This window comes from Onychomys torridus, chromosome 1 (assembly GCF_903995425.1).
Source record: "Onychomys torridus chromosome 1, mOncTor1.1, whole genome shotgun sequence".
NCBI classification, from domain to species: Eukaryota; Metazoa; Chordata; class Mammalia; order Rodentia; family Cricetidae; genus Onychomys; species Onychomys torridus.
Genome location: NC_050443.1, coordinates 1,640,741 through 1,660,714, shown reverse-complemented (window position 1 = coordinate 1,660,714; position 19,974 = coordinate 1,640,741). Strand labels below are relative to the sequence as shown.

At 52.9% G+C, this 19,974-nt stretch overlaps 2 protein-coding genes across 8 annotated transcripts in view; one reads left to right on the top strand and one right to left on the bottom strand.

Moving 5' to 3' along the window:
• Positions 1-893: 893 nt before the first annotated feature.
• Ttyh1 (tweety family member 1) lies at positions 894-18,647 on the bottom strand. Of its 4 annotated transcripts, none has more exons than XM_036167767.1 (14): positions 18,396-18,647; positions 15,404-15,582; positions 13,339-13,450; positions 12,329-12,549; positions 9,584-9,679; positions 8,445-8,517; positions 8,088-8,163; positions 6,831-6,886; positions 6,545-6,637; positions 6,086-6,178; positions 2,580-2,722; positions 2,401-2,446; positions 2,273-2,298; positions 894-1,388 (listed from the first exon to the last, which is right to left on the bottom strand). In XM_036167767.1, exons 1-14 carry the CDS (start codon positions 18,519-18,521, stop codon positions 1,328-1,330), a joined length of 1,401 nt encoding a protein of 466 aa, XP_036023660.1. In that variant the 5' UTR covers positions 18,522-18,647; the 3' UTR covers positions 894-1,327. The 4 variants fall into 4 exon arrangements, with proteins under 4 accessions (XP_036023660.1, XP_036023642.1, XP_036023651.1 ...); XM_036167749.1 differs by having other exon boundaries at positions 894-1,634; positions 2,227-2,298; positions 18,396-18,646; XM_036167758.1 differs by lacking the exon at positions 894-1,388 and adding an exon at positions 1,641-1,705 and having other exon boundaries at positions 2,227-2,298; positions 18,396-18,646.
• Positions 17,486-19,974, top strand: part of LOC118569662 (leukocyte-associated immunoglobulin-like receptor 1) — a 74,343-nt gene continuing 71,854 nt past the window's right edge. For all 4 annotated transcript variants that reach the window (XM_036167797.1, XM_036167788.1, XM_036167806.1 and 1 more), the window contains exon 1: positions 17,486-18,265. The gene's annotated coding sequence lies outside the window, so the exon portion shown is untranslated. The remainder of the gene's footprint in view (positions 18,266-19,974) is intronic.

Sequence of the window (19,974 nt, the reverse complement as noted above, 5' to 3'; positions counted from 1 at the left end):
TAGGGATCCCTGTTAATAAACAATGAAACAGCACCTTATAGCCCAGCCTCCGGGCACACTTTGTACTAGCGACTTTTGGTAATTACACAACACTTGATTAACTTTGTATCATTTTGTTACTGTTAGCATGATAGGTTTCTTCCCATCTCTTTTTTTATAATGAACTTTTATTTTAGAATAAATTTGGGTTTACAGGAAAAAAAAAGTTGCAAAGGTAATACGGGAGTTGGGCATGGTATGCCCAGTTTCCCCTATTGTTATCACCTCGGAATCACCATGTTTTATTTGTTAAAAGTAATAAAACTGACTGATGTTGCTTTAATACTCTGAACTAAGCCGCAGACTTTACTTAGACTTCGATACTTTTCTAATTAATGTTTTCTGCGTGCCGGAGTGTAACCAAGAGCATCATGTTGCATTTATTTTGCTTTCTACCTGTCCTGTCGGAGCTGACGTTTCTAGATTGAAGATACCCATTTGCTTGGCGATGCAACTGAGGTTCAAGGAGTCAGATAACTTGCCCACATTAGCACAGTGGTGCCAGGACTGGGCCCAGAGGTATCCATCACTGTGAAAGGCCCTTCAGGGTATATGTATGTCCCTTGGTGTTAGTGCATCCTACTGGCTCCATTGGTCACACCCAACTTGGGGATCCTGCTCTGTCGGCTTCCCCTATAGAGCTGCTGGTCTTCCAGAGAGTGCTACTTCTCTTTCCCTTTTGTGGACTTTTTGTCTCCAGCATTTAACTAAGCCAAATGTTGCCCAGAAACAGCTCTTCACACACATTTTTAGTTGCTTGTTTGTCTCTTTCTGGAAGCTCATTCCCCGAAGGATCACCAGGTGGAGGTACAGTTTTTATTGTTTCACATATGAGCAGGGTTTTTTTTTTTTTGTTTTTTTTTTTCACATAACTAGGGATTCATAGCATCTGGGCAGCATATTTTGAGCACCTCTTCCTGGGCTTCTAGACCAGCACCAGACAATAAGTAAGTACTGGGGTGGGGAGTAGCACATTGTGTTTGGAAATCATTAGAATTTGAACAACTTTATGAGTTTGTCGTGGGTTTTTTTTTTTTTTTCTTTCCTATGTTCATCTCAGTTGCTTACTTTTAATTTGAGCTGTCTTTTTGTTAAATAAATAGAAGTTTCTGTGGGTTATTTGTCATAGGTGCTATCTTTTTTTTATAAAAGAGAACTACATGGGCGTTACTCCCCAGATAATACATTTCCCTTTTTACTCTGCCATGTTTGTTTGTTTTTACTTCACAGCTCATAGGCTGCCTTATCTTTTCCTGTCTAGATTTCATCTTCTTTCCAGTTTCCCCTTCTACATCACCCTGGCCGCACTCCATACAAATATTCTACTTTCCCTTTGAACAGTTCTGTCCCTTGACTGGCACACACTTGGGTTTTCTGACGTCTCGTGCTGGATTTGAGCTGCTAGGAAGCGAGTTGATTGCACACCATTCCGACACCCACCAGGCCTTGTACATTCCACGCGACTGGAAGCTCAACTTTGTTCCTGGGGATGCACGCGTGTTTAGATCTAATGCTAGGTTTGTTCTCTTCCTGGGATCTGCCTCTTCCATTGTCAGGATGCGCCTATGACTTTCAGAACCAGAGCGGTGCTGAGCCTGGACAAGAGGAGAGTTGCCTTTCAACCACCAGGGAAGGGGTCTCCCTGGCCCAGTCGGGATTTCCTCTCCTAGGAGGAAGAAATACCAAGGACCTAGCTACTTGTAAAATAGTCTTCCCTTTTATTTCAAATCAACCCTCTTCCGAGTTAGTGCCACAAGTTGAGATCGCTAGGAGACGAGCAGAGACATCCTTATACCCTCCTCCAGCTTAGTCTCTCCAAGGACAAGACTGGCAGCCAGCCAGAGGTGAGGGACACCCAGCTGCAGGACCCCCCTTCCCAGTCAGCCCTGCTCACTGCTCTGCCGCCTCAGCAGCCCCCTGTGCTAAGGACAAATAGGGATGGAGAAACGTGGGGGCCAGAGCAGAATGTCATCCTATGTGAGGTGTCCATGGCCAGCAGTGTTAGTGGTCAGAACCCAGTCAGGGTCAGGTTAGTGGGGCCTTCTCCAGGAGCCAGGAAAGGAGCTGGAGAGAGAGAGAGGGATAAGGAGCTGACACAGGAAGGAGACGCGCCCACGGACACCCACCCAGCATCAGAGTACCATAAGCCAAGGCCCAGCAGAACACCAACGTGCCACTGAAACTTACCGAATGAGGCAGGCTCCAGGCTGGAGGGGAGGCTCAAATGGAAGACTGCCACTGCACAAAGCGCTTGGATTCCTAGCAGGGCAGACATACAGGGAGACATACTGTGGGGCCCCGTCCTCCTCCCTTAGGCCCAGGGGTTGACACCCCAGCCCTCCTCCTCAGACCAGGGTCTACCTGAGGGTTGAAAGGATCGTCATCATCCGCGTCATCGTAGTCGTCACTGAAGTGTGATGTGGGGAAGAGCAGAGAAGCAGGATGGGGACCCATCAGGGGGCTGCCCCATCCCCACCAGTGGCCCTGGGTACTGCCTCCTGTCCCCTCCCTGGGGACCCTGCCCTCTCTCCCCTGCTGACCTGGGCGGGAAGAGGGCCCAGGCACGGGGCAGGCTGCAAAGGGTGGTGGCCAGGGCCCCCGCAGACAGGAGGGAGAAGAGCATCAGGAACAGCAGGCCCTCCAGGGCATCTTCACACAGACCTCGGAGTGCCGAGCCATAGTCCTGAGGCCGAGATAGGTAAGCCTTAGGGTGTGCACACGGGCACTTTGTACCCAGTTGTACCCAGCAACCATCCGCTACCTGGCTGTGTGGCATTGCATGGGTCAGCCACCCAGACTCTGTGCCCAAGGGCAGTCTCCCCTCAGAGAACTGTTTCGAACACGGATGGTCATTCCATGTGTTCACCTTTTTGCTGAGCTATAGCCTCACAACCCATTCCTATTTTATCCCATGCGAAGAATCATCACTCAGCACCCAGAGAACTCTCCCGGGAACCTAGGTGGGCGGGCCTCTACACGGATACCTCCCACCAGCACCAACCCTGCCTATCCTTGCTCCAGCCAGGTGCTATTGACAGATGAGGATGCCAGCTCCCTGTCCTGCAGTGGGGAAAGCCACCCCCCCCACACACACACATTGTCAAATGCCCCTTGGAACCCACAAGTTGCTGGCTTACATAACACTTAGAATTGGACACGGCACATGGAACACTTGCAGAAAAGGCTGGCCACTGTGACTGCCACCCTAGAGGCCAGCAGAACCACAGTGACCTCCGTGCCCAGTGGCATAGCCAACATGCTGATTCATTCTGCGGGAATGGACTAAGCCACCTTTGCTCCAGGCATGTCCCCAGCACTGGCAACCTTCAGTACATAGGACCAAGGAGGCCACTTCGGAGGCTGGTAAGCTGGTGTTAGGACAGTGGCCAGCAGAGGCCATCTGAGAAGGGCACAAGGAGTCGGGCATATGGTTAGGTCTAGACAGAGGCAGGTGGCTGGGCTGATGTGGAAGACAAGGGCAGAAACACCAAGGTGGAGGCCACAGAGCTGTTGCTAAGGCTGTCATGTACACAGGCTCTTCCAGGTCAGTGCCAGGAGCCCCGGCTTCACTCCATGTGCAGGGGGATTCACGCAAGGGTTTGTAGAGGAAGACTCTGATCCGATTGTGTTCGAAAGGCTCACCAGCTGTCACTGGACAGACGGAATGAGCAAGACTTGCATGCCCAAGGCTGTGGTCTTGGGCAGGAGGTAAGGAGGGCCAGGGTCTGCAGCCGTGGTGCAGCGGCTGGGTGAGCGGCAGATGCAGTGGGAAGTGAGGATAGGGAGCTACAAGGACAGTCATGACCACCTAGCTCAAGGGCTAGGGTTAAGGAGCCCACCGGGATGCTAACCAGTTAGGTTTGCAGCTGGCACACACTACATACTATGCCCACACATCCTTGCCACAGCCCCAGCTAATGCTGTCTTTGGCTGTCATGGAAAGCAAGCTGAGCCCAGAGAGTGGGCAGTCTACTTGCACAGAGTCATACAGCCTAGAAGGTACAGAGCTGAATCTGCAACCAAGTCTCTTAGGTTCCAGAGACAGCCCCGCCCCCTTAGACAGGGTCCCTCCCTATAGGCCTGGCTGGCCTAGAACTCACTTTGTCGACCAAGCTGGCCTCAAATTCACAGCGATCCACCTGCCTTGGCCTCTGCCTCTGGAAGGGATGGGATGAAAGGTATACACACACACACACACACACACACACACACACACACACACACACCGCTCATTCTTTCTCATCCTAATGTTTCTTGTCCCTATTTTACTTGTGTGTGTGTGTGTGTGTGTGTGTGTGTGTGTGTGTGTACAAGTGGAAGGAGTGTTTGGATGCCTGTGCATGTGAGACAAAGATTAAAGTTCAAATATATTTTTGCGCTTTTTTTTTTTTCATTTGTTTGTTCTTGTTTTTCCAGACAGGGTTTCTCTATGTAGACCTGGCTGTCCTGGATCTCGCTCTGTAGACCAGGCTGGCCTTGAACTCACAGAGATCCGCCTGGCTCTGCCTCCCGAGTGCTGGGATTAAAGGCGTGCGCCACTACCACCGCCTGACCTCTATGTTTAATATTGTGGCCGTCCTGTTCTCTGACCATCAGCAAGGTGTTGTTTGTTTTTGAAACAGGCTCTCTCACTTGGACCTGGCGCTCACCAGTTGGGCTTGGCTGGCTGGCCAGCAGGCCCCACATATCCACATGTCTCCGCCTCCTCAGTGCTGGGATTTTAAACCAGCGCCATATGGCCTGCTTTTTACATGGTTTCTGGGGATCAAACTCAGGTTTTCATGATTGTGTGACAAGTACTTCATAGATGGAGCAAAGTTCTCCGTCCTGTCCCTAATTTTAGCATGTGGTGAAAAAGGCCTAGATGGGAAACCAAGGCCCAGGGTCATGTGGCTTATCAATGGTGGGCGCAGACTCTTGACTCCTCAACTCTCCCTTCACAGTCATCTTGGAGCCAGTGTTGGAGCTCAGCATCTGCATGAGTCAAAAAACAGGGTTGGGAACCCAGCATGCCATTGTATAAAAAAGCAAGAACCCTTCCATTGCTCACTCTTTGGTACCTGCCCCCTGGGGCAGGATACCACATTGATTTCAGACTTTGGATACCCAGCAAACAGTGTTTTGGGACAAGGACCTCCCAGGGGTTGCCAGGGTCTCCTTGTAGAAAGGAATCTCTTTGCTGAGTCTGTATGCTAATTACAAGGTGGACAGATAAGCAGAAAGTGGTGATGAAGCATCTGTCCTGCAGATACAATCTGCAGTGAGCCCTTGGGTGGTGGATGGGTCAAAATGTTTCCGAAGCAGAAGGAGACAGACTGGCCATGCTTGGAAGTGCAGACCAGAAGGAGCTCAGTACCCTTCCATGAGGTCCTTGCCCTCTGGGTAAACCACTCAACTGTCTTCTCCTAGTCTCTGGGTTTGAAAAGTACATCGAATAATAGTCCAGGCTGGGTCTGGAAGATCTTGCCATCCCAGCTAGTGGGGAGGCTGAAGCCAGGAGATTAGGAATCCAAGCCGTATCTGGGTAATTTAATGAGACTCTGCCTCAAAATGAGAAAATACTTTTTAAAAAGACTGGAGGCTGGGGACTTAGCGAGGTTGGTGGAGTGCTTGCTTGAAATGCATCAAGCCTTGAGTTCCATTCTCAGTACTTCATAAGATGGCACACACCCGTAAGCCCAGCACTCAGGAGGGAGGTGTGGGCAAAAAGATCAAAACTTAGGGTCATCCTCTGCTATAACAGCTAGTCTGAAGCAAGCCTGGGCTACATGACCCCCCCGCCCCTCGTGTCACATAGAGAGGTCCACGAACTAGCATTCAACCCTGGGAGCTAGGAGCCTGCCCAGGCTCTCATTCCAGGGCTTAAGAGGCTGAGCAGCTTTCAAAGAGGAGACAAGGTAAAAGATGAAAAACATGGGAGGAGGGAGAGGGAGAGAGGATGAGAAAGAGAGAGCAGCAGAGGGGAGGGAGAGGGGAACGGAGAGGGACTGAAGAGTGAGAGAAAGAAGGGGATGGAGAAACTGGGCGAGCAAGCAGGCGAGCTCACCTTGTGCAGACTGCGGCAGTGCAACAGCGCCACCAACTGGTGGAAGCTTCCCTCCGTCACATTCAGCGTCTCCTCCAAGGATAACAAGGGCTTCTGTTGCGGGAGGGAACGAACACAGACAGTCCTTTGGCTACCCCGCAAAGTATGCTCCGCCCTCAACTCAGGAGCCCCACTTCCCAAAGGGACCATCCCCTCTCTCCCCTTTACAGAGGTTCAGCAGCACTCCAGAGTCTCCCTCACGCTGCTTCCCCAGCCCCAAGAGACCAGTCTACTTCTGTTGCCTCCGCCCCCTTCCTGTAGGCTCTACACACAACTGGAGACCCTGCCTACTCGGAGAAGGGCCTGTCTGACCCAAGCCAACCTGACCCTGTCCCGTCCTATGAGCAGGGCCAGCATCCCACAGGTTCACCAGGCTCAGCCCTCTCCCCCCCTCGGGCTGGTACCGTCTATTGACCTAACCTGTGCTGCAGGAAACTGAGGGACAGCTTCCCGCTCCAGGCCCTGCAGCTGGGAGTGGATGCTGGCTAGAGCTCGCTGGGACAGAGTCAGCCTCTGCAGGGAGATAGAGAGGAGGACTCAGGTCAGGGTATGGGTCATGCCATCTGTCCACTAGAATGCACAACTCTGGGCCATGGCACCCTCCACCTCCCATGGAACCCAGGAGTACAGCCCATCATATATATGCCTTTGAGGATTCACGTTAGCCATCTCCTCAGTTCCCATTTCTTTTGCCCACAGTCCTAACCTGTTGGAAGGGGTTGGAGACCGCCTGGTTGCACAGGAAATAATAGTTGAGGATGTCTGAAGTGGGGGGAGAGAAAGGAGCAGGCTATGAGCCTGGGCCCAGGCTCTCCCTGGGCACATCTGGAGGGCCATAGCCCAGGGGACATTCCCCACCCAGTTTGGAAATTTCTTGGGGTCTCAAAGACCTGCTAGTCACTCTCCTATCCGTTCTCCCTCCCTCCTCTTCCCCTCCTTCCTTCTTTCCCTTCTTCCCTTCCTTCCATTCTCTCTCCTTCCCTGCTTTCCTTTCCTTCCCTCCTCCTCTTCTTCCTTCTTGTTTTGTTGTTCGGTTTGCTGCTGTTGTTTTGAGACAAGAGTCATGCAGCCCAAACCAGCCTTGAACTTGCTATGTAGCTGAGGATCACCTTTTCTGATCTTTCTTCCTGCACTTTCTGAGTGCTGAGATTTTAGGCACAAGCCACTGTGCTAGTTTTATGTGTTGCTGGGAATCAAACGTAAAGCTTTGGGCATGCAAGGCAAGTACTCTACCAACTTAGTGACATCTCCAATTCCATTCTGTCTTCGTTTTGTTTTAGAACAGGGTGTGACATAGCCCAGGCTGCCCTTGAACTCATGCCTTAGACTCCTAATTGCTGGGATTATAGGTGGGCAATATCACACCCCATACTTTCATCCCTTCAGCTTCACCCGCATCTGGAAGCAGATTCAACTGACCTAATTATGTTTCCTTGTTCTTCTTTTGGGGTCCACAGAGGTTTCCTAGTGAGATCTGAGCTTGCTTTACACAGCAGGGCTGCATTAGGGTATGGCTTGACCACATGCATGGTCACTAAGTGTTTGGAAGAGTCTGTACTTGGCTGTGCTTGGGGGAGGTCTTCTGCTTCACCCCTGGCATTTCTATAAATAGCCCTTTAGAAGAGAAAGAAGGGGCTGGTGGGTTTTAACCCAGGCCCTCCCAAGGCTATCCTGTGTTTCTATCTGTCACTCTTCTCTATATTTCTATCTAAGTATTTCTCACTCCTCCTTGCTCAAGAGTACCCCATGGGAAAAAGTGGGGGCAGGTCCCCCACATTCTCCCACAGTCACATCCTCCTATCACTGAGGTCCATGCTCCCCGCCCCCCTCACACTCACAGACATTTTGATCCTACCCTTTTACCATCCTTCCGGGATTGGTAGATGATTCTGCACTCTACCACAGACTAGGCACTAGTGGGTGGCAGGGAGTGCAGAGGACCGCAGGGGTTTATGGGAATCACCTGAGCTGAGCCCTGTCTCCTCCTGGGTCAGGTTCAGCACATAGGTGTCTGGGTTGGAGCAGAAGTCACTGAGGCCCTGGTGAAGGAAGCAGGAAGGGATCAGACCAGAAATGTCCGATTTCATATTCCCACAGGTCCAGGCTCCAGTCCTCCTCCCTCAAACCCAGGAGTCCAGACTCTAGATCTCCTCAGACTGAGGAGTCTAGTCCAGACCCTGGCCTCTGCTCTCTCAGGACCCAGCAAATAAGGCTGAAACCTCAGAACTGTGATCGTATTTCCCAAGCCTTAGGATTTATGGCATTAATTAGGTCACACCCACCTGATTCAAAACACCTGAATGCAGAGCCCCATACTTACCACAGCTGTGGCAGCCTCTAGGCCCATAGAACCCCAGCTCAGGACAAGCACCAGGAGACTCATGGCGGTCATCCTAGAGGGGGAGGTGGCTGGACTCAGGTCTCTTAATCAGCCTTGCCTCTTTCTACATCCCACATCCAATCACAGCCCTCCCCAGTACCCACCAACCTCTGTAGCCTAGAGGATTAGAGGCAGAGGCACAGGAGTAAAGGGTGGGGTAAGGCCCAGACTGACGTCAGATAGAACATCTGTTCAGTCGGAAAAGGAGAGGGAAAGGTCTTGGTTGGCAGGTCAGCAGCCATTGTCCCAGCTGTTCCTGGACCCTAGGAGGCAGCTGTCCATCCACAGGCTGAATTTCCTGGGATTTTATTGTCCAGAGTCCAATAGGTTCATCCCCACTCTCAACCTCTAAGCCATAACGTGTGGGGAGTGTTCCAGAGCTGATTTCTGAAATTCTGAGCTTAGCTTATTTAAGTCTTGACATGTCCGGGGTTGTGAGGGTAAAATAATTCTGGGTCATGGAGTGGTAGGGGAGGCTGGCAGCTGTTGTGAACTGGAAGACCTGGCCCCCAGTCATACACTTGCTCAACACAGTGTGTTCTATCAGTCTCCAAGCCTTGATGAGGGCTTAGATGCAGTAGGGCATCTCTCCCGGGGGAGTCCACAGACAGTAGGCACCAAGGGAGGAGGAGGATGGGCTCTTCCCATGATGGGCAGGCTGGGCTTGGCGCCCTACCACACACACAGTACATCCTGACTGTGCGGCCCTGACCTAGCCACAGTGGACTTCCACCACCTCCCACTGTTAAACAGAGGTCAGTGCCTACCTCCCTGGGAGGCTGAATGGGAGAGTTCCATGAAGTCCTAAGAATGATATCTGGCACACAGCGAACTGTTCTGTAAGAGCATAGGTCCTAGGTGTCCCCACATTACCTCAGGTCCCTCACCTGCCATATAGAGAACCTGGTGGCACTCCCTCCATGGTTTTGTTTTGGTAACCAAGGGAGAAAGCATCTGGCACGTCAGCCCCCTCCTCCCTTACAGCAAATGCAATCTCCTCTTTCCCATGACTTTAACAATGTTGCATGCATGCTGGAAGCCGGCCCATTCCCCTCCCCTGTGCATAGAGCTCCACTCACACAACCACCAGCCACTTGCTCTGCTTCGCCAGGCCCAGGAGGGTGAAGAGACAAACCAGAAGCACCAAGAGCAGCAGGAGGACGTAGGCCAGCCACCTGAAGGAAGAAGGGCCAAAGGAGGGCGGCAGGACGTCAGGTTCACCCCAACCCAACCTGATCCTGCAGCCTCCCTGCTGCTCTGCAAAGTTCACTGGTGAAATGGGGCATGGCTCACAAGACTCTGGAGTGCTTTGTAGCATAGGTTCTAGGGTTGAAGCACCTGGGACCTACCCTGACCAAATCACAGAAGTTCTGTGGTCGTGGACGCAGGCAGTGGCTTCTCTGAATAAGATCCCTGAGCCAGCACTATAGGGTGTCCATTACCTGGAACCTTACTGCACACTTCAGAGCTATGATGTCTAGGTCTCAATTACTCAATTAGCCATGTAACCTATTTGCCTCAGTTTCCCTACTAGTAACCTGAGTGGCATATCAGAATCAACTTCACAATCTGTTATCAGATGAATGAATGGACACATGTAAAGGTCTTAGGAGAGTGGGCTTGTGGGTGAAGTTAATGTTAGCCAAATCATCATCCAGGGTAGGCTTTGAATGCTGCATAATATGTAATTAAATAAGTAACCCAGCAGGACTGCAGAGGGAGATGCACGGAAGGCCCAAACTCAGTGCTTGGCACACTGCAAATGCTCATAAGGTGCCATTCTCAGCGCGTGTCCATGTGACTGTGGTTTGCGCTCTCTGAGACCTGGCCGTGCCTCCGTGGCCCCAGTGCATCTGTGGGCCTCTCGAATACCAGACATGCTCACAGAGCATCTGCTGAGCATCATTTTCAGTCACCTCTACCTCCCCGACCAGACTCTTGTGATCCTAGGTTTGACTGTGACATAGAACCTGTGGCCCTTGGACCTAGGCCCGACTGCCTCCCACTGTTTGATCCCCAGCATGCACCCTCTGCTGGGATTGTCTCAGCCCCAGTGTGCTGCACTTGCGCGTTCTGAGGAGCCTGGCCTCCCTGCTTGGGAACAGGAGACTCGGGTTGTACAGGAAGTAATGACATAACCGAGTGGAGAAAGCTCGGCTTGCTGGCTGCTGAGATGGATGGCTGCCTCGGAGACTTCACAGCTTGTTCCTCCCCTCCAGTGTCACCTTTAGCACAGCCCTTCCAAACACTGGGCCATAAGCTGCCTGCCTGTGTCCAGACAAGCTCCTTCCTGTTTTATCTGCTCCAAAGCTCTCATGACTCACCTCACAGAAAACGTGTTTGCTTTTTAAAAATGTTTTTATTTTATAAGGGTGAGTGTTTTGCTACATGTGTGTGCATCTACCTGGTGTCTGCAGAGGTCAGAAGAGGGTATTGGATCACGGGGAATTGGAGTTACAGATAGCTGTGAGCTGCCATTGTGAGTGCTGGGAACCGAACCTGGGTCCTCTATAAGAGCAGCAAGCGCCCTTCACCTTCTTTCTAGTCACTCCCCCGAGACCTGTTGATGCCTCTGGGAACATAAAGCCTCACACATGCTAGGTAGGCCGCAACTCTAACCAAGTCATGTTTTCCAGCCCCTCAGGATTAGATTCTAGGAAAATGTTCTACCAGAGCCACAAAACCAGCCCCTCATTGGGGAATTCTAGGCAGGGGCTCTACCACCGAGCTTTACTCCCCAGCCCCTCGCGGGTGGATTCCAGGCAGGGGCTCTACCACTGAGCCACACCCTCAGTCCCTCACAGGGAGGTTCTAGGCAGGTGTTTTACCACCCAGTCACACTCTCAATCCCTCACCTGTCAATTCTAGGCAAATCCTCTTCCACTATCGGGGCAAATCCTCCCCTTCCACTACCCGCAGCCTCAACCTTGTTTTCTTTCGTTTGAAACAATGTCGCACTAAGTTATTCAGACCGGCCTTGAAATGACTGCCGCCCAAGCAGGCCTGGAGTTTTCAACCCGTTTACTTCAGCCTCCAGAGTGGTTGAGATCACAGGCCTGTTTCCTATTGCTCTCCTGGCTGAGAAGAGTCCTTCCTGGGTGCAGTTTCCTGCTGTCACCCCTCTGCTTGGCATATCTGGACTTGACTGACACTATTTCATCAGTCACCTGTGTTCTTTGTTTCAGACACTCAAGGTTATTAACTAACTTGCCACAAGGCATTTTGAGCTATGCATGAAAGGACTCACTTTAAGGTGGGAAAACCAAGGCCAAGGCCTGAGAAGAAGCTTGTTTAAGCCTGTACAAATACAGAGCGGCCTCTTAAAGCTGAGGTTCCTAATCATATGTGCCGTCTCTCTCCAGATGCTAAGTAGTTGCACAGTGAACACAGTATAGTGAACACAGTTGCCTCCCAGATAATCCCATTTTAGATAAATCTAAGGTTTGCTACTTGAATAGTCTACTTACTACTGTGTGTTACGTGATTGCTTCGCCAATGAATGAGTCAAGGAACGGCTGAGTGAGTGAATGAATGACAGATCATTGAGGGGGTATGTAAGTCTGAGGATGGGCCCTCGGTCTCTGGATCCATCCTCAGAGCTGGCTTTATCAGCCTGGTCTTGTATTCACAACTGGGTAATTCTCCATAGTGGGGCCTGGCCTATAGGATGCTGGATAGCACCCCTGCCTCCACCTGCCAAGTCACTGTAGCTTCTTCCAACCAGTGGGACAAATAAAACTGTATCCAGATACTGTCACCCACAACCCCCCAGGGCTCAGATAGAGACTACCATGCTTCAAACAACAGGGAAGCCCTTTCCCTACCTGTACTCCTCCACAAAAGTCACATCTTCAGCCACCTGCACTGGGCTGAGGGACACTCCTTGCCAGAAGGCCAGCCCTTGCAGGTGCTGAGCCGCAGCCTCAGCCTGCCTCCGGGCTCCCCGAGTGGCGGCCACCAGCTCCACGCGTTCTGACAGTACTTCCTCCAGGGTGGTCAGCTCCGTCCTTACTGCCTCACCCAGCCTCTCCACTGTTTCCAGCACCTGGGGAGGTGACACGGTCTCAGGCCAGGGGTGACCTTTTCCACAGCCTGGGGTTGGGGCTCAAGGATGGGGTCTCGGGGGTGAAGCAGGGATGAGGAATGTGAGTTGTCTGAGATCTGGAGCTCTGGGGCATCTGAAGACTGGGGAAAAGGGCTCCCAGGTCCTGTCGTCATCTGCTCTAGTTGGTCAGGGGTTTGAAGGCAAGGTAAAGATCCTAACTCCAGCACTGAAATTAAGTCAAACGGAAGGAGGAGTCTTAAGTCTGAAGCCCATGTCGGCCTTTTTGAGTCTGGGGTCTCAAATCTCATGCCTTGGCTCTCCACAAGTAGGCACCAAACTGCTACACCGGCATCTCAGTCCTGAGCTCTGGAATCCCGGGGTACAAGATCTCCCAGTGTGTGTTGGGGGGGGGTGTCCCTGAGCTTGCATTTGGGCCAAGTATAGGGTATGTGTAGCCTTGGATCTGGCCTGAAGACAGGGACTGGTGTCCTTGGTGTTTTGTCTCTGGCTTGGGATATAAGTGCAGGCCTGGGCCTGGATCTGAGCCTTCCTTCACTCTGCATCTGAATCTTCTAGACCCAGCTCCAGGTTGCAGGGTTGGGGATGAACATAGGGTCTAAGGTCTGCAAGGTCTAAGTTTGAAGTTCTGCATCTGGGGATTAGGTTTCTGGTCTGGGATCTGCTTTGATTTGGGCTCCTTTTGTTCCTCAGTGGGGGGGGGGGGCACAATCCCATGGGGAGACCAATTGGGGCATGAGTCTGCAGTCTGGCCAGAGGCTGGCCCCTCACCAAGTCATCAATGGTGCTGAGTGTGTGGTTAGCGTGCAGCAGTGCTGAGCTGAGCTGGGACACCCCATCGCTGGTCTCGCTGTTGCCATAGAAACCAATGCCAATGCCCGCACTGAGAGAAGGAGGAAGAAGAAATACCAACCCGTCTCAGGCCCTGGAGGGCAGGCACCACGCCTCCACATGCACCCACCCTCCCCTTTGCTCCATTTGCCCACCCAGTCTCTGCATCCACCCTATTGGCTCATCCTCCGTGGGAAAAAAGAACAGCTCAAGGTTGGCCTCCACCAGTTGCCAAGGTAACCTGAAGACCTCACTCCCCCAGCTGAAGAGACGTCATTGTGATGCTAATGGTGGGTGGAGTGGTGGAAAAGAGGGGGTCCCCCAGATTTAACTCCCCAGAATGGAACCCTGGTTTTTGCCTAGCCCTGGATAAAAGGTTATCAATTCCTAATTACGATCAGCTCACAATCCACTCCTATGTCCTTTGCCTAAACATCCCGCATTCACAGCCTTGTCTTAGGAGTCATTAGATCATCAACACCTGTTTCTTCCTAGCCCATGGGGTCCTTGCCCCTGCCCCCTCAAGGTTCTTAGGAGCACAAGGCCCCTAGCCCCTATTCTTTTGTAAAAGACATTGTGCCTGGAGCCCTCAGCCTTCCCCTTTGCTGCCCAGGGATCCAGGCATCTGGCCAGCTGGAAGAGGAGTAAGAGAATGTGGGAGGGAGGGCCGGAGGCCAGGCCAGGAGCGGGGCCCCTGTCCCTGCCCAGCCAACACACAGACATCCATTGTGGAGCTTGAATATGGGGACCCACTTTCCTCTCTGAGTCTGTGCCTCGCACTGGAAGGGGCGAGAGCCTGATGCCCTCACAGTTCCCAGCCTTGGGCTACACAGGCCCCCACCCCATCCCTTGGATGGGAGCCTACTGCCCCTGCCCCATTGTTCAGAACCCTACAATGCTCCTCTTGTTCCCAGGCTCTGAGGGGGCTGGGGCTATGTCTCTCCCCCACTGGGCCTTTGTCAACTTCCCCCATCCACCCCCATTCTGGAAAGCCTGATGAGAAAACATCTTGGATATAGGGCGCCCAGCCCCCCCCCCCCCATACTCCCAAACACACACCCTCTTCTTCCTACAATGAGGGAGAGTGGCCCAGAGCCCAGACTGGGGTGACTACTCCAGGCCATACCCCCAGCTGGCTGGAGGGGACACCACATTCCTATACGGCTCCTGATGACCATGTCTGAAGTCCCCAGCAGGTCTCAACCCCCTCAAATACTTAGTCCTCTCATAGGAGACATAAGTCAGCTAACTAACCATGACCTAGGAGGAGCTGGACTCCAGTCAGCAATCTTGCCATCAAGTTCCTATGGAGGGTCCTGGGGGGGAGGGGTTCTTTCTCCATGAGTCTGAATCTCCACTTGCCTCTTACACTGGATGGGCTTAAAAAGTCATTTTCTCTTCCTCCCGAGCTTCCCTCATTCAGAACCAGGTGTGGCCAGCTTGAGCACAGCTCTCAGCATGAGAAAGGCTCAGACCCAGCTTGGGTGTGGGCTGAGCAGGTGCTGCTGCTGCTGCTGGTGGTGACCCTGTAAGGCCTGTTCTTTCCCTGACTGGAACTGTGTGCCTCAAGTCACAGGGCGCCGGGGCTGGCATGTTCAGTGTCTGGCACACGGTAGTTATGCTCAGTTGTTGAATGAATGAGCTCAGTGAATGAATAACTCTTGGATCAGTGTTAACACAGAGGACACCCCCAGGACGCAGGAGCTGTGCACTCTAGTTTTGGTATAACCGGGGTACACGTAGTACTGCAAAACCCACTTTAAAGATGTGGGAACTGGAGTCTAGAGAGAATATCTACTCCCCTGAGTGGTGAGAGATCCACCGAAAACCCCACACCTGTCCCAGGCTTTCAATTCTACGCCCAGGCCGGCTGCTTCGTCCTCCCTGAGCCTCACCAAGCAGACAGGCAGTGTCCAGGGGTTCCCTCTCCTAACTGCGCCCATCCCCCGAGTTAGTGTGAGAAGACTGACTGCCCCGCTCCCCACCCACCCTGGGGCCCCATTACCAGCCCACGAGAAGGGCAGCGATGCAGCTCCAGGTAACACAGCCTCCTCCCGGTGGGGGACTCTTGGCCCCAGGGGGCTCCGGGGGCCTGCAGCAGCAGAAGCGGATGAGGTAGACGGCGATGAAGATGAGGCTCAGGCCCAATCCCAGCCCAGCCAAGGCTGCCACCAGCAGCAGGGCCTGAGGAGGAAGTGATGAGAGGCCTCGGACAGCACGTTCATGTCCCAGACAAGAAGTTCCTCCTCAGGGGCATGGGGGCAAAGCCTTGATGGTGTTCAGGTTGTGGAAAAAGATGAGATACCTATTCTCTCCCATATTAACAGCTAAGGCCCATCCAGAATTTAGGGCTAGGTTGCTGGAGGCAGCATACTAGTAGGGGACCCAGATTTTGGGTTCCAGCCCTGGACAGTTCTTCCCAGGTTGTGTGGCCTCAAAAGGGCTCCCCTCTCTCTGAACCTTGGTGTCCTCCTTAGTGCAACCAAGCAGTTGGAATGTAACATGTCCCAAGGACTTCCTGAGGTTCCCTCCGAACTGTACGGCAGGAAGGGACATGAAGGAGCAGGAAGGTTCCCATTACCGGACTTCAGTGAGCAGGAGAGGCAGCCTTCTTGACCGCTGCTGAGCTGAGCTCACACACCCACTGCAGTTGAGTCTATCACCCCAGGGCTGGGGCTGGGGACGGGGCGCTGTGACAGCTGTATGTGTGTGTGTGTGTGTGTGTGTGTGTGTGGTGTGACACATATACACAAGGCTCAGAGTCAAAGACAAGGAAGAGGGAGGTAGAGATAAGACACACAAAACACCAGAGGGATCAAACCAGAGACAGGGGAGAGAGAGGGAGAGAGACAGAGACACAGAGACGTGAAGAGACACACACAGAGAAAGAACCACACAGAGAGAGAACTAGAGAAGAAAGGAGACTAACAGTGTGTAGTGAGACCCAAAGGACAGAGGGAAGGAAAGGTAGACAAAAGGATGTTAACAGCTGGGAACACCTTGCAGAACAGAGTGGCTCTGAGCTAGCTAGGTATGGCACTAGACCCCTGTAACCCAGCATTCTGGAGGCTAAGGCAGGAAGACCGCCATATTTTCAGGCCATTCCATGTTACATAAACTCCAGCCAGCCTGGACTACAGAGAGAGGCCGTGTCTCAGTCAATTATAGAATGGTGGGCTCTGCATGTGGTAGGGTCTTTCAGGAGACCTGTGTCACATGTCTTCTCCGAGGCCCAGAGCTGGACAGGATTTACCTGGAGCCACACAGCAGGATAAGGGCAGTATGAGGCCTGGAATCACAGCCCTGCATTCTCAGGGACTACAGTCCCTAAATCATAGCACATCTCCCTGTCCTCCACATCACCTGTGGGAGTGACAAGTGTGTGCAGTGTTTATGTGGCTGTGAATTTGCCTTCCACCAGATGAGGGCACATGGAGTGTGAGTATAAGGTGTTTGTGTATATCATGCTGCATGTCTGTGTGCAAGAGAATATTTGTGGGCATTAATGTTTTCTGAACATAGCTTCTTCAATCAGTGAGGGGTGTTGGGTGGACTATGTGAGTGTATGTGTGACTTGGGGTGAGTTTGAGTTTGTGTGTGTGGGGAATAGATGTGTATGTGTTTATGAGGGTGCCTGTATGTGTGATGGTGTACACATGAGGGTGCTGTGTATATGTGACTGGGCATGTGATCCTGAATGTCCTGTCCCAGAGTCCCTCGTAGTGTGTCATTTCTATGAAGAAGAATGTCTCAGGGATAGGACTGTGTGTGGCCCAGCTTTGACTCTGACTGCTGAGGATCAGGTTGAGCAAACCGTTCTAAGCATCTGTGGTGGTGCTGGGGGCCCACGGGGGAATCCTCGTGGCTGAGGAGCTCTCCAGAGCCATAAGCCCCGTGAGTCTGTTTGGGAGTGGGTGGACCTACCGGCTGGAGGCTGTGATTGTGTAAGTGGCTGTGGGCGAGGGGATGGCGGTCCCTGTTTGGAGGGGAGAGGGGGCGGGTGGAGTAGGCAGGGAGGAGCCGCTCAGGCTGTGCCAGCCATGACCCAAATAGCAAGCACACAGCACACGTTCCCCCTTGCTGCTTTTCTGGGAACACCCCCCTCCCTCAAAGCTCTCCCAACCCTGTGCCCCTTTCCCAGAAGCCACCCCGAACAGCCGCAGAGGTTCAGACTTGGAGGGAGGGCAGGGGTGATAGCCCCCCTCCCTCCAGGCCCCCAGCTCAGGCCAGCTTTTCGCATTAATCTCAAAGTCAAGGACTTGAATTAAACTGGGTCAGGGGACAGCCACCCCCCAACCCAGAGCTGCCGCTGGGCCCCTTTCCCCGGGGAACCAGCTTCTGTGAGGTTCCCCCGCCAGCCTCACCCTCCTGGGACCCAGGCCTGCCGTCTTCAGTGGCCCCAAACCTAACCTCATCTCCACCTGATCCTCTCTGGCGCCCTGACAGCGTCTTCTGTCCTGGGACAGGCCGAAAGCACCCTGAATCCTTATCTCACCTCACCTCATTCCCCAGCCCTAGCCTTAAAATCTCTCTTCCCTATTTGAGGATATCAATCCCTGTCCCAGACCTCAGCTGCCTCCCCAGCCTTCCCGCTCTCGGTCCTGTCTCTTGGGTACCCCCTTATCTGGGACATATTTACTAGCTGGGATCCTGTGGGGGCGGGGTCCTTCTCGCCTAGAACCTCAGGAGCAGATCTTTCCTTAGATGACCCTGGAGACTGGCTTGCAAGGCAGGTCTCAGGAACCCAAATGCTGGGGCCTCATCTCCTCCCATTTAGGACTCTTGGGGGTCCAGGCTCCTGGCTTTCTTTTATTTCTGGAGAGAGGGGTCTGCATGCCCAGCGCACGTCCGAGGGAGGAACCTTAAGGTATGAGCTCTCCACCGCCAATCCTGCTCTTGTACACCCAAACGCAGGCCGGGTCTCCAGCCCCCAAGACACAGGAACTGTGACCCAACCTCCTGCTCCCCGGGGACCTGGCCCCTGTTTGCCATCCCACCTGCTGGTACTCTTGGTCGCGGGGCGCAAAACCGCTGGGCACCGGTCGGAGCTGGAAGTCGGCGCGGGGCAGCTGGTGGAGGAGATGCACCCAGGCAGAGGGTCGGTAGCCCGGGGGTGCCCCCATGGCCCCGGGGAGGGGCAGCTGGGCGGACCGGGCTGGGAGCCTCGGTGCTGTGCGGGGCGCGGGCGGAGCGGGGTTTGCGGGGCTCCCGGGAGCAGGAGCCCGGAGGGCGGGGGGTGGAGATTGGGGAGGGGGAGGTGCGGCAGGTGCCTCGGTGCTGCCCCTGGCGGCCACCGGAGGCAATGCGGCGTGAGCGGTGGGCCCAATTGCTCCGCCCTCTCGCGGGCTCCCACCTGCTGCCTGAGCAGGTGCAGGGTCTTTGCTCAAGTCAGTGGCATCCAGGGGCTGTGCTGTGCTGAGAACAAAATCGATTAGCCTTCCTTGTCCCCCGTACGTGCAAGAGCCAGGCTGCTGTGTTTTCTCTTGGAAGCACACAAGCTCTTTATCCTTACATAAAACCTTCACCTTGGTGTAAAGGTCATTAGTATTTGAACAGCATTTTGCAGGTAATAGCCAGGCGTGCCAATGAAAATCCCTCACTTTTCTAAAGGCGTTCTCTGTTGTAAAGAGCGTTTGTGCTTGGATAAAAGTCCTCTATCCCCGCTCCCCACTTTGACCTAACCTGTATACGGACTGTTTCTAAACAGAAACCTTCCTGTGTGGACAGACCCTTCCAGAATGTGTTTAAAGACCAGCATATTCTGTAAAGACTAATTGTAAGGACTTCTATTATCCGTATAGGAACTCATCCTATCTGTATTAGGTGGCTTCCCAGGTCTTTGAAACTTCCTCGAAACTACTTCAGTCTACAGTGCCCCTCACCCTTTGCCATTCGCTTTAAAGTTTACAAGGTATCTTCTAGACAAAATACCTGTTTGGGTCTCACAGGAAGCCACTAAAGTCACACAGATAGATGAGGAAGGAGGTATAGAGACCCTGGAGGGAACCTGACCACCGTGACATTATCACCCAGGCCTTCACTGTGTGACCTAGAACTAACATTCCCAGGGTGCTACTCAAGGGTACCTCTTGGTGTGGAGAAGGGCTAGACTTTGCCCCTGAAATACCCAGTAATGTTTCTGGTCAGGGGGATGAGATGGAGGGAGTAAAAGGCATCCCATCCCATCGCTACATTTTTGGTCCAGGTTGGTAGGGAAGGGTTAGCAATAGAAGAGAGAGGTGGGGGGAGAGAGAGAATGGATTGCTTTTCTGTCTGCGTCTCTCCTCCATCTGCCTCCATCTCTCTGCCTCTTGAGTGTGTGGTTTGGTCCCAGAAGGCAGCCTCTTTGGGGAATTACTCTAACCTGTACTGATTAAACTTGAGACACCTGTCCTATTATATCAGAGATTTGTGGTACTTTCTGCTGTAGGTCTGCTGGCTGGCTTGACTTCCACCTAGCATTGTACCCTGTTTCACCAGGAAGAGATATGGAGGGATTATTCACAGATGGTCCATGTGACATTCTAGAGTCCCCAGATGGGGACACCATTCCCAAATGACCTCGGGTTCCATGGG

Excerpts from the sequence above, each read along its gene's own strand:
- Ttyh1 (XM_036167767.1), bottom strand. The coding sequence starts at position 18,521 with ATGGGGGCACCCCCGGGCTACCGACCCTCTGCCTGGGTGCATCTCCTC. Across the intron at positions 15,583-18,395 it reads GCGACCAAGAGTACCAGCAG|GCCCTGCTGCTGGTGGCAGC; the intron begins GTGGGATGGCAA and ends CTTCCTCCTCAG. Across the intron at positions 6,638-6,830 it reads TCTCCAACCCCTTCCAACAG|AGGCTGACTCTGTCCCAGCG; the intron begins GTTAGGACTGTG and ends ATCTCCCTGCAG.